General features: G+C 27.3%; 1 protein-coding gene across 1 annotated transcript in view; it reads left to right on the forward strand.

Annotated features, from left to right (window-relative positions):
• Positions 1–18,679, forward strand: part of LOC122503965 (homeobox protein dve-1) — a 107,669-nt gene extending 88,990 nt beyond the window's left edge. The window contains exons 3-7 of the mRNA XM_043614771.1: positions 2,379–2,518; positions 3,048–3,344; positions 12,749–13,291; positions 15,220–15,591; positions 18,051–18,679. Of these exons, the coding sequence (XP_043470706.1) occupies positions 2,379–2,518; positions 3,048–3,344; positions 12,749–13,291; positions 15,220–15,591; positions 18,051–18,227 (1,529 nt within the window). The 3' untranslated portion in view covers positions 18,228–18,679. The remainder of the gene's footprint in view (positions 1–2,378; positions 2,519–3,047; positions 3,345–12,748; positions 13,292–15,219; positions 15,592–18,050) is intronic.
• Positions 18,680–19,292: the final 613 nt, after the last annotated feature.

Here is a 19,292-nt window from a genome sequence, read left to right on the forward strand (position 1 = left end):
GAATTTATTTTCAATTCGATTTTAGCTTGTAAACCCAAGGGAAATGCAACCTTAAATGCCAGTCACTTATAGACTTTTTTCTACATTTTGATTTTTCCTCACGTGGTTGGATTAAAATTGAAATCTCTAGGCACACAGAATGAGAAAGACGCTTTTAGATTGGCTTTTGAGTGGAGAAATGTCCTTTGATAGATGAGTACTATAGTGGTAGATTTTCCATTTCTCTCTCTCTCTCTATTTCTCTCGTTTACTCTTTCACCACGTGTCTTCCTCTCCGGGTTTTAGAGATGTCTGGGATTACACGCTGAAGTGGGATAGAATCAGAGACTTAAGTCAGGGTTAAACAAGGATCGTCGCTATTGTACCGCGAACCGAGTTTCCATTGTCTCTGGGATAGACGAGTGGATCTGCATATGCTTAGCGGGAGGGTAACACTTGGGTACAATCTTCAACCCTCTACTATTTCCTCCCCTTCTCCCCCTCTCCACAATCGCCTTTCACATTTAGATTCCGTACTTTTTAACAAAAAAAAGTCCATTTTGCATTTGTTTCAATACTTTTTTATTTCTTATTTCGGTTATTTGTTTTAATATTCTTATATTTTTGTATTTGCGAATCTTAGTTTCTACTTAATAAATTTTTCTTTATTTAATCTTTATTTAGCATTAGCCTGTCTTTAGCCTTTCTTAAAGAAACTTTAACTTTTGTAAAGAAAGGTTAAAGAAAGGCTAAAAAATAAAGACAAATCTTTATTTCAATATTTGTAGAGAAAAATATTTTCCGATTCAGGATAAACTGATATACATGAGTATAATAGTCCAGGGTTGCCACGCAACCTGGAAACCCTGAAAAAGTCAGGGAATTTTTATAAACCTTGAAAAAACATGGAAAAGTCAGGGAATTTTGATTGGAATCCTGGCAAATTACTGTTTTCTAAAGTTATTCTTGAAATCTAATTTTTCTTTAATTCAATTTTCTTAATTCAATTTTAAAAGAGTTGCCTTTACAATTTTTCTTCGCAATAATTCAATTATTTTCATAAATAATAAAAAAATTTATAGATTTACAATTATTTTCATAAATAATAAAACTCATCGCAAAATTTCAATTATTTTTAATACAATTTTAATGGAATTTCTCGAAAAATGTTTAACTATTCTTAAAATTTTTTTTTAAATTCATCAAAGAAATTCAATTATTTTCAAAAAAAATAAAATTCTTCGCAAAAATTTAATTATGGTCAAAAGTTTAAAAAACTTATCGTCAAAATTTCAATTATCTTTATAAATATTAAAATTTTTCTCCAAAATTCAATTATTTTCAAAAATTTTAATGAAATTCTTTTTAACAAATTCAATTATTTTTCAAAAATTCTCCTCCAGTCAATGATTTTCAATATCTACTATTTCAATAAAATTTTCCATAAGAAATTAATTATTTTAAAATTTTTTTATAAATTTCTTTGCAATAATTCTATTATTTTCAAAAATATTCAATTTATGTTTACATAGATTCAATTATTTTTATAAATATGTAATACAATTTTTTACAGGAATTCAATTATTCTTTTTAATAGATAATAAAACTCATTGCAGAATTTCAATTATTTTTGATACAATTTTTTAATCGAATTCATCGAAAAATGTAATTAGGTATACTTAAAATTTTATTAAAATTCGTCAAAAGAATTAAATTATTTAAAAATTTGTTGATAAAATTCTTTAAATGAGAGTTGAATTTTAAAAAATATTCAATTCTTTATTTTTTTTTTGTATTTAAATAATTGAATTGTCGTAGATTTTTCTAATAATAATTGATTCAAATATGAATTTCAGTTAAAACTTTAGATAATAATTGAGTTTTGAAAAGCAGGTCTCAAATTATAATCTTTGAATGTTTGAATTGAAATGATGAAAGTAAGTTTGAATAAGTTACAGTAACAATATTCTTATAATAGGTATAAAATGATGATTTTATCAGTCCAACATTTTCAATTATTATAACAATTTTTTATAAGTTGTTTAATTTCAAAAAGGTTAGAATTAAAAATTTTGTAAAATATAAATGTAGTTTTAAAAACCTGGAAAAATTCCGTTTTTTAACCTGGAAAACCTGGAAAAGTCAGGGAATTTGAAATGAGCAAAAGCGTGGCAACCCTGACAATTAGAAGAATTTTTAGTGAAAAATGTGTGAATTCCAAATCTTTTTTTTCATTTTGGTGATCAATTAATCTGTATAGAGCCCGTACCATGCGGGCGGTTTATCATCCCTCTTTTTCTCTTTTGATTTAAATAATCCGGTATTTTTTTAAAATCTTGGTGATGAGTTCACATTTTGTTTGTCTTTGTTGATAATTGTTTGAATTTTTTTGATTTCAGTTAAAAGTCTTCCAGTTCATTGTGTCGTTGAAGCGATTCATAGTATTGTGGAGAGTCGCTCGACTACTCGTGACAACTGGAGGAGGCCTCATGTTGAAAAAGACACTTATGTTTTCATTCCAGCTGTGATGCCATTTCAGGTGAGTTTCTAGAAATTAATATTTTTCTATTCTTTCATTTCTTACGGTTGTAAAAATCTTGAAATAAATGATTTTGATTATTGAAATTGATTTTGATAATTAATGATTTTGAATGGTACAAAAATTATTCCCTCTATCGATTCTACATATCAAGTTCAAAACTGGTCCTGAACTGTAGTTGAACCTAATTTTTAAACTAGAAACTGTTCCTAAAACTATTCCTAAATTCTGCAGAATTTAATAATTTATTAGAAATTTTCAATTAGTCCTAAAGATGCTGCACTTATATAAAGTAGATATAAAGTGAATGTGGAATTGATACTAAATCCAAAAATGCTGCCATAAACCGAACTAATTAAATTAAAAATTCCTTCTTCTTTGTCAAATAAAAGAATTCTTGTTGTTTTACCTCTCATCTCATGAACAGAACAAATTGTCAACTAAATAGTTTACAGTTGCTAATACTGCTAATATTGTTGTAATGTAATGTGTGAAATAAAATCAAATTTCTTTCTCTTCTTATTTTTAGGATCTAGTTGGAGAAACATTGGTGCGATTAGGTTACTCAAATGATCTCATTCTTAGCGCTCGAGGGAGTATTGTGATAAGAAACTGGAAGCCATTACCAACTGAGAAAGTGGCCGAAGGTCCACTATTAACAGTTGGTGATATTTTGGCAGAATTAATTCACCTGACAACACTGAAAATTCAAGTCTATAGATCAAGACCACCGCCACCTAGTCCAGCAACCGAGGTCAGAGACAAACTTCTAAGGTTTCTGCTGCTTCACAGTCATGCATTTCTAGTCGGATGTCCTCTCGATGAGGTAATTTTTTTCCTTAATAATAATTTTATATGTTATTTATACGCAAATAGCAAAGGATATTATAGGATATCCCATTCATATCTGGAAGTTAGAATATCCCAGGGTGCTTTTAAGAATCCCTGGGCCATCCTAAGGCAGGGTTGCCTTAGGATCGGAATCCTAGAAAATTATTGCTTTCTAAAGTTATCAATTATTTTCATAAATAATAAAACTCATCCCAGAATTTCATTTTAATGATTGGTGGACATTTTTTCCAATCCCTTCTTCCCACTCCAATTTTCCCAAAGTATTTTTTTCCCAATAGTTATTTTTACCAAAATAAAGAAATTATCAAAAATTCGAAATTTAATTAAAGTATATTTATTGTGAAATCAATTTAATGAATTAAGAAATTTAGAAATGTACGTAGTAACCAATAGTTTTTAGATATTGTAGCGTTTCATTATATTCAACATATTCCGGGTATTTTTGAACTATTGTAAGCAATTGTTTTTCGATTTTGACGCATAAATGACTTGTGCTTTTTTTGAACATTTATCTTACGTTTTACCGAACTGTAAGTGAAGAGCTAATACATGTATCGTAATGTTTATGCTTTTTACATTATTACTTCCACAGAAAAAAATATGTGTTAAATTTGTTGCGTGTAGTTTTCAGGTGATGTTGTTTTAACATAATTTTGGTGTTATTTTAACCCCATTTAAAATGTATATTAATTTAACACCCTGTAGTGTTAATTTAACACATTCCAGTGTTATTTTAACACCAATGAAGTGTTAAAATCACACACTGTCTGTTAAAAATGTTGCGTGTAGTTTTAACACTACTTTTAGTGTTATAATAACACTTCTTTTTTCCATCCTCATAGAGGAAGTATTTTTCAATGTAATTGCTTTTACATTTTAGTTCTTTGAAAATTACTGTTTTAAAAGTTCATCACAGTTTTACCGAACTAAATTCAGTAAAATTTCAGGAATAAATTTTCTCCGTGTGTTTCGAGCCCTGTAATATAACCATATAATAATATAATGTTACAAAAATTATTTCACAAAATTTATAATATTTCTAATTAAAAACTTCCTCTATGAGGAAGTAAAATCATTAAAATTTAGTAGAATTCATGTAGAAATTCTATAGAATCGTTCTAGTGAAATTCTATTCAACTTTTTCAGAAATGAAGATGAATGAATGAAAAAAAGACAGAGTTATCAGATTATTTTTCCAGTGTGCAGTTTTTTTTTTGTATACATAGTTAAATTGTGGTCAGAAATTCTCGATCTAAGAATTACAATTCCCAGTAGCAAATAATGGAAGTGAAAAATCCATCTTTTCAGCTCGTGTATTTTGATTGACGTCAATCATTCGCCATTAGTTTTGAAGTCATCTGAGATAAATTTGGATGGGTAACGTCTATCAAGAGAAAATTGGTAATCATAGACCAACGTGAACGGCATTAAAGTTCGCTGGGTGGAGACGTAGGATCTTCAAAGAGAGTGCACTTAGATAATGCCTGGCCCGGGGTGGCTCTCTCCCTTTCACCCCCCCCCTCCTCTCCCCACCCCTTTTCCTCCACAATATCGAAAGGGGGCTTTTGATGAAGGCTGCGAATTCGGTTGAGTAAAGGGTAATCCTATCACACGCTACGGCTATGAGATCTTCGTTTTGACTATAGATAGTCTCGAAGAAGGAGTACAAGCTCCTAGAATGCTTTCTGTATTCACATTACCTACATGGATTCAAATGCTCTTATGCATACATATATAAGCAATCTCTCTCTTCATTTGCCTCATCACTCTCAATCCACTTTTCGAAAATAAGTTCATTTAGTCTTATGTAAATCCCTCTCTCTCTCTCTCTCTCTCTCTCTATACTCAACGACCTCGGGGAAAATTTAATCTCCCCCCCCCTCTCCTTGTTATCATTAACTAAATTTTGTCAGACGTTTATATTTCACACGGTATATCATTTTAATTCAAAATTAAAATGTGAATTGTAATTGAATAAACAATATTTTATTGGCACACTATCTAAGTGGAACAACATTTAATTATTTAGATTTTAGTGTTGAAATTTTTTCTTGATTTTTTTTTTTGATAGGAAAGGTTTTTGTTTTAGATGTATAGGAAAATGAATGAGAGCGAGACTTTTTGACTCGTTGAGAGAGTGAGTCAAAACCGAGAAAGCATTTATTTAAGGTGGGGATCAAGAGACCGCAGAGCGAGCTTCCGCTTGCAGATTACCACAGGGCGGCTCTTGGAGAAGTAGAAGAGGCAAACAGAGACCAGCCGGAGGACTTCTTAATGAGATTAGGTGTCCTGGCGACAAACACTCTCTGGCTAGATTTACATTTTATACATTTTTAAGCGTTTGTCTAACCGCAACATTCTACTTCCGTTTTCACTCTCTTGACAAGCTCTTCCACCAATTTATTCATCATCATCAGGAATTAAAAATGAGTAAAAGAAAATACTTAATGCTCCAATCTGCATTTTTATCATCGATTATTTTAATTGCAAAATAGAATAGAATCGAAATCGGAAAATATAATTATTACTTTTGTAGATTAATTAATATTCTAACAGCATCCTAGAGCCTATAAAGAAACCGCAAAAATTATTGTTTTCTTAAAGTCCACACTCTCGTGAAAATCTTTTGCTTCACTACATAATCTGTTTATTACTGAATTTGACAAATAGTTAGTTTATTATTTAATTGTAATAAAATTATTTAAAAGGGACGCATATGATTATATACCCAAAATCGTATTCGACAGAAAAACATTTAACATAAATTTTTATTTGACCTAAAATTCATTTGATCTAAATTATTCATTAGACAATGAATTCGTCTGTCATAAATTTGATTTCATGTAAAATTCATTTAACAAAAAATTTCATTTGACATAAAACTCATTTAAAAATTGAAATTTGAAATAAAATTGAAATTTGAAATCTAATTGACATGAAAATCATTTGACGTAAAGCCCAGCTGAAAAAGTTCTATAGAATTTCACTAGAATCATTCTACATGAATTCTAGTAAATATTCTACAGAATTTCTACATGAATCTACTAAAATTTAGTTATAATTAGACAGAATTTAAATTCGTGAAATAATATTTTTCAACTTTATATTATTGTGTATTTGAATTTTACATTTGATTTATTTGACAAATCATTTATTTTATATTACAATAATATTTTACATCTTCAAAATTATTTTCATCATTTCAATTCAATTATTATTTTTAAGAATTTTTCACTAAAATTTTTCTTTAAAAATCAATTAATTTTCTAAAAAGTTCTTCTACAATTTTCAAAATCCATTTATTTACAATATTCAATTTTACAAATTTCAATTGTTCGTAAATTCTTCAGTTAAATATATATTAGAAAATAAAATCTTCAAATAATAATAGAAAAAAAAATTCAATTACACTTTTTCAAAAAAATCAATTTCAAAATTCAATATAATTTCTAAAAATTCACTGTATATTTGCTTTTAATATTCAATTATTATCTAAAATTTAACTGAAAATAATTTTTAAATTCATTTTTATTAGAAAATTCTACTAGAATTCAATTATTTAAAAACAAAAATAAATAATTTATTAAACAATTGAATTTTTCTTAAAATTCAAATTCTCGTGAAAAATTTTATCAACATATTTTTAAATAATTGAATTCTTTCGACGATTTTTAATAAAATTTTTAAAAATAATTACAATTTCCGAGAAATTCCGAGAAATTTCCGAGAAATTCGATTAAAATTGTATTTAAAATAATTGAAATTCCGCATTGAGTTTTATTATTTATGAAAAAAATTGAATTCCTAAGAAGAATTTTACTATTTTTTAGCATAATTAAATTTCTGCGAAGGATTTTATTACTCATGAAAACAATTGAATTTCTGCAATAATTTCTAACTACTCTAAAATTAAATTTTTTTTAGTGTTAACTAAAATTTTTCTACAAATCAATTTATTTTCAAAAAATTTTTTCTTTAATTTTCAAAATCCATTTATTTACAAATTTCAATTGTTCGTAAATTCTTCATTTAAATATATATGAGAAAATAAAAACTTCAAATAAAACATAAAAAAATTCAATTATACTTTTTCAAAAAAATTAATTATTATCAATTATTATCTAAAATTTTAACCAAAATTCATGAAAAAATATGTTTACCTACTATTCCAATTAACTGAAATTCATTTGTAAATCAACTTTTATTAGAAAATTCTACTAGAATTATTTAAATACAAAAATAAATAATTTATTGAACAGTTGAATGTTTCTTAAAATTGAATTCTCATAAAGAATTTTATCAACATTTGTTTAAATAATTGAATTCGTTTGACCAATTTTAATAAAATTTTTAATAATAATTACATTTATCGACAAATTCGATTAAAGTTGTATTAAAAATAATAATTGAAATTCTGCATTGAGTTTTATTATTTAGAAAAATAATTTAATTATATTGCTAAGAAATTTATAAAAAATTTGTAAATAATTGAATTTCTGTGAAATTTTTATTATTTTATGAAAATAATAGATATTGAAAATCATTAGATTGAGGAAATTTTTTTGAAAATAATTGAAATTTTGCCAAGAATTTTATTAAAATTTTTGAAAATAATTGAATTTCGGAGAAAAATTTTATTATTTCTAAAAAATAATTGAAATTTTGACGAGAATTTAAAAAATTTTTTGAACATAATTGAATTTTTGCTAAGAATTTTATTACTTTTGAAAATAATTGAATTTTGCAATCATTTGTAATTTCTTTACAATTTTCCAAATTTTATCGTACAATTTACAAACTTCTTGTCCTTCTTTAATCAAATTACGGACTCTACGGGCATTTTTGAAAAAATTTATATTCTTTCTAATTGAAAATCATTAAAATTTTGTAGAATTCATGTCGAAATTCTATAGAATCGTTCTTGTGAAATTCTATAGAATATTCACTAGAATTCATATAGAATGATTCTAGTGAAATTCTATAAAAAAATTTTTAGCTGGGAGTTCATTTGACATAAATAATATTTAACGTAAAATTGATTTAATATATAAAAATTTTATTTTTACACAAAATTCATTTTACATGAATGAAATTCACATGAAATTCGATTTGTAATTTATTTGACATAAAAGTAATTTCACATAATTCTCGTTTGACATTAATCTTCGCTTGATGTTAATTTTATTTCACATAAAAATCACTTGACATAAATTTCATTTGACATAAAATTTATTTAAAATAAAATTCATTTGACATTATAATATAGGCGTGAATTTTGAATTAATAAGTATCAGATATTATTAAGAAAATTGTGATTAGTCATTTTTAAAAATCGGATTTATTTTTTTAGGACATATTATCTTTAAGTCAATTGATATTTATGTCAAGTGAATTTTTTGTCAAATGAAAATTATAATGAATAACTTTTAATCAAATAAATTTTTTGTCAAATGAAAATTATAATGAATGACTTTTAGTAAAATCAATTTTATATTAAACTAAAATTATGTCTAATTAATTTTATGTTAAATGAAATTTATGTCAAATAAACTTTAAATTAATCGAATGTTATGTCAAATAAAATTCATGTCAATTAAAATATGTGTCAATATTTTTGTCAGAAATGAAGTCTCCTTTTGACAAGTAATTTTTATGTAAAATGCAATTTATGTCAAGTGATTCCTTACAAATATTTTTTATCGGAGTCCGATGCACCTGGGAAAAAAGCTATGATATTTTTCTCAAGGTAAATATATTTTTTTCCCAAGGAAACAACCTGCTTTCAGTTTAAAAGAAAAAAGTTACATCAGTTTATTTTCATTCCTCGGTGCAATAAAACCCTTCGAGATTAGAATATTATTTTTGTTTTTTAAAACATTTTTTTTTTGTAAAGTTTGCTTTTCCAAAAAAAAGTCATTCTTTGATAAATAAAAATAATGTTACTGGTTGCTGGCAATGTATCTTAATATTTTTTTATATAAAACGAGAAAAAGAAACCAGTTTAAATTAGATTTTAATGAGAATGATTTATAAGTTCATGGGAGATCTGTCGACAAGCTACGTCACGGCAATCTTTAAAGAATAAATATCAGTGTAAATCAGGCTTAAGCAGTCTTTCAGATAAGCTGGTTTGTTAGAATACATTTTGACGCGTGTTTGCTAAATGATTTCTAAAATCTAGCTGATGATTTGTCTGTCAACCTGCTTTGAGTGAGTGATTAAGGAGAGGGTTGTAAAACTTGTCTGAGATTTTTTCTTTTTCTCTTTTTTTTTTACTTTTAAATTCAAGGGTCTAACGTATAATGGCTCATTAAGATCCGTACTGATTAATTCATTATTTGACGTCACTCTTGATCCTTCTTTAGATGTTTGTTTCTTATAAATCATAACGATAAGACACTCCTATTTTCTTTCATTTCAAACATTTCCATAATCTGAAAATTCTCTTGATTTTGCGCTTTGTAATAATTGATTCTTTTTTTTTTACAATTTTCTGAGTTTCTTTTCTGTATTTTTTTAACCTTTCGATATCAGAATCTGGATGTTTTATAGAGGTCTTAGTGATATTCGGGAATTACAGGCTTCGCACTTATCTACTAAAACCTACTATTTACTACTTTTTTTAAGTTGTGTTACTATTTGGGCACTTTTCTTAGATTTCAGCTACTATAAAAGCTTCTATTTCTGTTTTTTTTAGAATTTTCACTACTTTAAATTTGCTAATACAAGAAATAAAAAAACTATTCTCAAAAATGATAATCAAATTCTTTAAAACGATTCAATTATTTTCAAAAAATATTGAAAATTCAATTATATTAAAAAAAAATTAAAAATTCAATTATTTTCAAAAAATATTGAAAATTCCATTATTTTCAAAAACTATTAAAAATTCAATTATTTTCAAAAAATATTAGAACTTCAATTATTTTCAATATTTAGAATTTTCATAAAATTTCGCAAAAGAAATCAATTTAAAAAAAACATTAATTATTAACATTAATTAAATTTATACAAAATTCAATTATTTTCATAAATATTAAAATTTCCACAAGAATTCAATTAATTTAGAATAGCATGTTCAAAAAAATTTTTTTTAAAATTAATTATTTAACAAAATTTTTATACAATTCTTCACAATGATTCAATTACTTTCACTAATAATAACATATTTCATGGAAATTCAATTTTTTAAAAAAGTTTTTAATAAAACTCTAAGCAAGAATTCAATTATTTTCATAAATAATTAAACTAATCAAAGAATTTCAATTATTTTTAATACAAGTTTAAATTAATTAATTGTAAAATTCAATTATTTTAAAAAGTAAAGTTTTTCAAAAGAATTCAATTACTTGAAATAAAATTTTCAAAATATTTATTACATTTCGAAAATATTAAATATTTAAAACAATGTTAATAAAATTCTTACGAAAAATTCAATTATTTTCAAAAATAACAAAATTGAATTAATCGAAAAATTCAATTATTTTCAAAAATAACAAAATTGAATTAATCAAAGAATTCAATTATTTTCACAAATAATTTTTTCCACGAGAATTAAATTATTTGAAATAAAATTGTCATATTTTTTATTATATTTCAAAGAATTTAATTATTTAAAACAATGTTTATAAAATTCTTTTGAAAAATTCAATTATTTTTAAACATAACAAAATTGAATAAATCGAAAAATTCAATTATTTCTACGAATAAATTTTTTCACAAGAATTCAATTATTTGAAATAAAATTTTCATAATATTTATTATATTTCGAAAAAATTAAATATTTAAAACAATGTTTATAAAAATCTTATAAAAAATTCAATTATTTTTAAAAATAACAAAATTTTTTAAAAGAAATTCAATTCTTTTTAAATATTTTAATAAATTTTTCGCAATAATTCAATTATTTTCATAAATAATAAAATTCTTCTCAAAAATTCAATTATTTTTGAAAATTTTAATAAAATTCCTCACAAGAATTAAATTATTTACATAAATAATTCTTCGAAAGAATTTAATTATGACGTAGATAGATAACAAAATTATTTTCGAAAATTCAAGTATTTTGAGGCATTTTAATAAAATTCTTAGCAAATTTCAATTATTTTCATATATAACAATTTTTCATCACAAGAATTCAATTATTTTTAAAAATAATGAATTTTTTCTTTGAAATTCAATTATTTAAAAAATTCTAATAAAATCGTTCGCAAGAATTCAATTATTTTCATAAATAATAAAATGCTTTTTAGGAATTCAATTATTTTCAAAAAAAGTTAAGAAAACATCACACAGACTTTCAATTATTGTCAAAAGTTTTAATTTAATTATTTAAAAAATTTTTTGTAAATATCTTCGTAAGAATTCAATTGTTTTCATGAATAATAAAAATTTCTAAGGAATTTAATTATTTAAAACTAGTCGATTGAAATCAATTATTTAAAAATTGTTATAAAATTCTTCGCAAGAATTAAATTATTTTTACAAATATTTATTAATATTTTTGATGAATAATAAAGTTCGTTGCAGGAATTCAATTTATTAGCAGGATAAGGAAGAAGTAAATATTTTTGATAAAAATTAGGATAAAGTCAAGAAAATAAAAAATATGGGATGGAACTTTTGTCAGTTTTGTGAAGTGTCTAAAACTATTTTTTTGGTCAAGTTTAATTTTTCGATAGCTAATTATTTACTAATTTTTTTTAGTTTAAAAGCTACTATTTTCTACTTTTTTAAAATTAATTATCGAATGCGAAGTCTGAAATTATGATATCCGTCGGATGGCCTAGGGATGCCTAAAGACACCCAAAGACACCCAGAGATATCCGAAACTAATTATATTTGTAGGATCACTCAGGTATACCAAAAGACACCCAAGGATACCAGAAACTATTATATTTTAAGGATCACTCAGGGATACCCGAAACTATTATTTTTGTAGGATCACCTAGGGATACAAAAAGACACCCAGAGACACCTGAAACTATTATTTTTGTAGCATCACCCAGAGATACCTAAAGACTCCCAGAGACACCCAGGAATACCCGAAACTATTATATTTAAAGGATCACCCAGGGATATCTGAAACTATTATATTTGTAGGATTACCCAGGGATACCAAAAGACACCCAGAGGTACCCGAAACTATTATATTTGTAGCATCACCCAGAGATACCAAAAGACGCCCAGAGACACTCAGTGATACCCGAAACTATAATATTTGTAGGATGGCCCAGGAATGCCCAAAGACACCCAGAGGCACTCAGGAATATTCGTTATCCTACTAGGGACTCTGGTCACCTATGACCAAAATTTTACTTAACATAAAAATTATATTTTTACACCCTAGTAAAATTTCTTGTTTTCTTCTGTTTTTAGTTAACTCTAGCGTCGCTCTGCAGAGGTGGGAATGATATTTCAGAGGAGACGAGAAGAAATTTTGAGAATTGGTTGCATCAGCAGCATTTGTCCTTTGGAATGAATCATCTGATCCCGCAGACGAATCATCAGACCCAAAGTCCACAGCCTGATGGTACGAGTGGTCCATTGGGTCAGACAAGTCACATTGGTCATCCTCCTCATCCTGGTCTTCTTCCATATTCCCATAAAACAAGAATGCGAACCAGTTTTGATCCAGAACTCGAATTACCAAGACTGCAACGTTGGTTCGGTGAAAATCAACATCCAACGCGTTCACAAATTCAGCACTACGTTACGGAATTGAATTCCCTTGAATCTAGACGTGGACGAAAACCATTGGATGTTCATAATGTTGTTTACTGGTTTAAAAATGCGAGAGCCGCCCAAAAGAGAGCGGAGACGAGGGGTGTGAATGGTTACAGTCCTCCTGGACTAAGTCCCAGAGGTGCTAGCATGATCAGCGAGGATTGCTCGGATGATGAGGAGGATTCAAGGCATCAGGTAGGAATTGTTTTTTATTTCGAAGCAAACAAACTTCGGTAGGGATTTATTAACACTAGACTTTCTAATTGGGGTATTTTGGTACCACAGATGATTTCTTTTTCTTTCTAACTAGGGTACCAAAATATCTGGGTGACGAGTATTTTGGTACCCTAGTTAGCTGGTTCATATGTTTCTTCCTAACTGGGGTATCAAAGTATCTGAATCTGGGGTATTTTGGTACCCCAGTTAGCTGGTACCTACGCTATTCTTTAAAATACTCCTGGGGGTCGATTCTGTAACTTTCCCAATTCCCACTCTCACTTCCCACTCCCACCTGCCATTTCCCACCTTCCACTCCCACTCTCAATTCCTACTCCCACTTTTCACTTCCACTCTCACTTTCCACCATCACTTCCCACCTTTTACTTTCCACTCTCACTTCTCACCTTCCACTCCCACTTCCCACTTTCACTCTCCACTTTCAGTTCCCACCTTCCACTTTTCACTCTCACTTTCAGTTCCCACCTTCCACTTTTCACTCTCACTTTCCACTCCCACTTTTATTTTCCACTCTCACTTCCCACCTTCCACTTTTCACTCCCACTTCCCACTCCTACCTTCCACTTTCCACTCTCGATACCCACTTCCACCTTCGCCTTTTCACTCTCACTTTTTACTCCCATTTTACACTTTCACTTCCCACTAATACGTGATTAACGATTAAGAGTGCAATGTTGAAATTGAGAGAAGTAAGTGTGAGTGTAAAGAAGGTGTGAAAAATGGAAAATAGAGTGAAAAAGGGAAAAGAAAATGTAAAAAATAAAATTTTGGAAGTGAAAGTAGAAGATAATAAGTGAAAGTGGGAAAATCAAAAATACACAATGAAGGAAGTAGGAGTAGGAAGTGGAAGGTAGGAGTAGAAAGTGGGTGTGAAAAGTGGAAGGTGGGAAGTAAAAGTGGGAAATAGAAATGAGAGTGAGAAATAGGAGTTTGAAGTGAGAGTGGAAAGTGGGAGTGGGAAATGAGAGTGTAAGATTGGAGGTGAGAGTGTAAAGTGAGAGTGGGAAGTGGGTAGTAAGAGTAGGAAGTGAGGGTGGAAGGTTGGTGGTGAGAGTGTAAAGTGAGAGTGGGAAGTGAGGGTGGGTAGTAAGAGTAAGAAGTGAAAGGTGAAAGGTGGGAATGGGAAGTGAGGGTGAAAGATTGGAGGTGAGAGTGGGAAGTGAAAGGTGTAAGGTGGGAGTAGGAAGTGAGGGTAGATGGTTGGAGGTGAGAGTGTAAAGTGAGAGTGGGAGTGTGTACTTAGAGTGGAAAGTAGAAGGTGGGTAGTAGGAGTGGGAAGTGAAAGGTGAAAGGTCGGAAGTGAGGGTGGGAAGTTAAAAGTAGGAAGTGGGAGTAGGTAGTAAGTGTGGAAAATGAAAAGTGGGAGTGGATAGTGAGAGTGAAAAGTGGAAGATGGGAAGTGAGAGTGGGAAGTGGAAGGTGGGAAGTTGAGAGTGGAAAGTTGAGAGTAGAAAGTGGAAGGTGGATAGTAGGAGTGTGAAGTTGAAGGTGGTAAGTGGGAGTAGGTAGTAAGAGTGGAAAGTAAAAGGTCGGAAGTGAAAGTGGGAGTGGGTAGTGAGAGTGGAAAGTGAAAGGTGTGAAGTGAGAGCGAAAAGTGGAAATTGAAAGTAGAAAGTGGGAGTGTGAAGTGAGAGCGAAAAGTGGAAGGTGGGAAGTTAAGAGTGGAAAGTGGGAGTGTGAAAGTTACAGAATCGACCGAGTTTGGGGTATTTTGGTACCCCAGTTAGCTGACTAACTGGGTGACTCACTAACTGTGGCTTGGTTGTAGTCTCTAACTGGGGTGTCAACCCCAGTTAGAGACTACGACCAAGTCCCAATTAAGGACTCTAGAACCAAATGAATTTATTAAACAGATTTTTGAAATGAACTGTTTTGTTTGTCCTCAGACGTCTTCACCGTATCCTCCAGGAAGTCCTCCGGTTGGACCGTTGTCATTGACAACGCGTCCCGAAGATCAGCAACCCTCTTTGACACCGTCGTCAGTGAAGCAGGAAGATGGCAGAGTGTCTTCCGGCTCTGAAGACGACGAAACCAGTCCAACTGATCCATTACCACCAGGATTTCCTCTATTACCGAGTCCAATGTTCAGTCAGAGTGTCATGTACATGTCGCATTATCTCACTCCACGTGGACCACCCGGATGTCCAACGAATTTGTTAGACGAGAGGAGAAAACGGAATCGGACATTCATTGATCCTGTTACGGAAGTTCCCAAACTCGAGACGTGGTTCACTCATAATACTCATCCCAGTCATGCGGTAATTTTTCATTCTAATTAATATCCTCCATTTTGAACAATATTTTTCATCCAATTTTTGTCTATTTTCTAAATTCCAATTACCTGTTAATAAATGAAGTAAATTCCGTATTCAAAAAGAAACTAAATTAAAAAAGCAAACTAAATAAAAAAAAAATTATTTTTAATTTACTTCAAAATAGGGAAAATAATTTTAACTCAATATGTTCGTTACTTTTTTCAAACAATTCTCAGATAGCGAGTAAACTTGCAGCAATCTTGCTAGAATTTTGCTGCAAGATTACGTGTTATCTGTGTTGGAAATATGCGGAAAAAATTTTTAATTGCATTTCCATATTTAATCCTAATTCTAATTTTAAAAAAATTCTTTTCATTTTTTGGATAATTCAAAAATATTCAAAATGGTGAATTTAAAATGTTAACGAACTGTCATGAATCGTTTGTATTCGCTGACTTTTTTAAAACCGAATTTAACGAATCTTGATCCAATACCTAAAAATGCTGCAATATTACCAAAATTACCGGAATTTTGCTGTAATTTTTGCAATGTTGCCCAAATTAGAAATAAAAATAAAAGTACAGGAATATATATATATAAAATTTAATGATTAGGTACTTAGAATAAAAATATAATTCGATTTTTTAAAATTCCTCCGCCATCTTTGTTCCGCCATTTTGAATTTTTAAAAATCGATCTTCACAATACGAAATGAAATCAACAGGAATAATTATTACTTTTTTTATTATTTTGTCAATTATTTATTTTTTTATCTGAATAATTGAATTCTCGTAATTGAATTTCAATCAAAATTTATTTGAAAATGATTTTTGGATGAAACTTTAAAAAATAAGTAAAAGTGTTAAAGTAGGATTCTTCAGAAATAATTTAATTTCAAAAAGTTTATAAATTGAAATTCTAATTGTTGTAAAAGTATAATACTGTTGAAATATAAAAAATTTTTTTGTTAACTTCCCCAAAAAAATTTTTAATACCTACCTAATATAATTCAAAAATTCTAAAAAATAATTTAATTTTGAAAGACTTGTAGTTCAAATTTTCATAAAAAAATTTTTAAAATGGTTTTACATTGAAATTATTTTGAAATTTTAAGCAAATAAAGGACAATAGGTATTTAAATATTTATTTTACAAAAGTAATTGAAATTTGAAAGATTTAATTTAGAAATTCGTAAAAAATTAGGTTTTTGAAAAATAGTAATTAAAATTTTTGAAGATATACTTGAATTCCCGAAAATAATTTTTAAAAAATTGAAACAATTTGAAATTTTGTAAAATTTTATTAAAATAAATTTAATGTTTTAAAGAATTTTATTTTTTTCACCTTTAAAAATTATTTATAAATATTTTTGAAAAGTAAAAGTAAAAGTATTTTTAAAAATATATTATTTTATGAATTTACACTAAAATTATTCTATTTAAATAATTAAATTCTCGTACTTGAATTCTGATAGGAATTGATTTAAAAAAAATTTAAATTAAAATTTTAAAAAATAATTGAATACTTAAAGTGTTATAACAGAAATTTTAGGAATTAATTAAGTTTTAAAAGATTTTAAAATTAAATTCTTTGAAAATATAAGGGAAGCAAAAGTACAAAAATATTTAAATTTTCCTTTTTAGAAATTTACTAATTATATTATTTTTCTTTAAAAATTCTTAGTTTTAAATAATTTTATTTAAAAATTCAAAAAAAAAAAATATTTGAATTTTGGAAGAATTACAGTTGCAATTTTTATAAATAATTAAATTTAAAAATGTTTTTCATTGGAATTATTTGACATTTTAATTCCTGTGGAAAAATAATAAAGAATAAGTTTAAAAAAATTTTACCAGAATTCCAGTGGTACTCGAAAGTTCAATTATTTAATAAAAAATATTTTACATTTAAATTATTAGAAATATTTTAGCAATTTCTACACAATTTGTTCAAATAATTCTTAATTTTTTTTTAATGTGAAGAGAAACTGTTAGAAAAATTATATTTTTTAAAAAAGGAGGAATTTTTATTAAATTTGGAAAAGAAAATATTTCAAAGCACCAATGGAAATTAAAATTTCACTTGCGCTTGCGTAATAAATAAATTAAATTAAATTAAAAGCAAAATAGTTAATAAATAAAATTAAAACAAAGTAGTTAATAAACAAAATAAGAATTATAAAATAAAGACAAAATTTATTTATTTGAATATTAACAAAACAGGCCCTTTCGTGAAAGAGTATTTAAAATTAGAATAATTAAAAATAAAATAATAAAAATAAAAGAATAAGAAGTAGAAAAATAAGAAAATATGTAAAATCGATTGATTGCATTTTTCAGTGACAGAAATTTATTGATTACTCAGTCAGTGGAAATAAAAAAACAATTTCTTGTAATTTTTTCACCTCTATGATAAAATTAACGAAAAATAATAAAAATAAATTTCTTTTTCTCTGATTACAGTTAATTCTGAAGTACACGGAGGAACTAAATAGAATGCCATATCGGCAAAAGTTTCCCCGATTGGAAACAAAAAATGTGCAATTTTGGTTTAAAAATCGTCGAGCCAAATGTAAGCGTTTAAAAATGGCACTTTTCGATGGAGAATCACCACAGCCTCATCCCTATCATGCAGAGTAGATTGCTCATATCCTGTGTAAATAATACACGTCAAAAAAAAAAAAAAAAAAAAAATGCTACACACATTCGTATAGTATAATAATTTTTTTCCCCTCCCCAATCTCAGACCAAAAAAAATTACACGCGCACTTGATTATAAATAAGAAAAAAAGAAAATAAATTTAACAATTAGAAAATATGTATTATGATATACATATACGTGATTACACTCAGCATTATATATATAAAATATATATTATATAGACAAGCGAAAAAAAAATTATACACCAGTAAAATTATAAAAACGCTTGTTAATTCGTATTCCTTCCCCGACCCCCCCCCCCCTCCCAACCACGTTGATTATTCATAAAAGTCTGTGTAATTATTTCGTAAGTAGTAATATATTTACTTTTATGTTTTACAATAAATGTAAATACGAAAATGATGTCCAATAAACTGTACGCCACTATAAAGATGACTATTATTATTATTATATTTAATACCTTCATCTACATTAAGGATTCAATAAATTATGTGCTTTCAAATTCAAATTATGTGCGTTTTTGATTATTCTATTGAGTTACGTGTAGATAAAATTTTCCTCTTTGGAAAATTGATTTTAGTTCATTGTAAATTTCTCTCTTCTCTTAATATAATTTTCTTTTACTATAATAGTAAAAATTATATTATGTCATTTGAATCCAAAAAATTCGTTTCCTTTATTTTTCCTAAATTTTCCCTTGTATAGTTTCTCATTTAAAAATTTTCCTTTTAAATTTTTAAGTGTTCTGAATTCAATTCAAATTTTTAATTCGAATTCCATATAATTCAAGTTCTCATTTTAATACAGAAAAAAAGTTCTCCTCGAACTGCTATGAGAATTTTTTACTTATTTCTGTTAAAACTTTCGCTATTCTTAAAAAAGTAAAATCATTAATGAAGGTAAACTTTTTTTTCGTGATGTAAAATTAAAATTTTGATTTATCGTATCGATTAGGGGTGTCAATTCTGTAATTTTACTTTCACTTTTATTTTATTAAAAGTAACTTTTACTATATGCTTGCAGCAAAATCTAACATTTTAAAT

This window comes from Leptopilina heterotoma, unplaced genomic scaffold, assembly GCF_015476425.1.
Source record: "Leptopilina heterotoma isolate Lh14 unplaced genomic scaffold, ASM1547642v1 Lhet_11, whole genome shotgun sequence".
Classification (NCBI taxonomy): domain Eukaryota; kingdom Metazoa; phylum Arthropoda; class Insecta; order Hymenoptera; family Figitidae; genus Leptopilina; species Leptopilina heterotoma.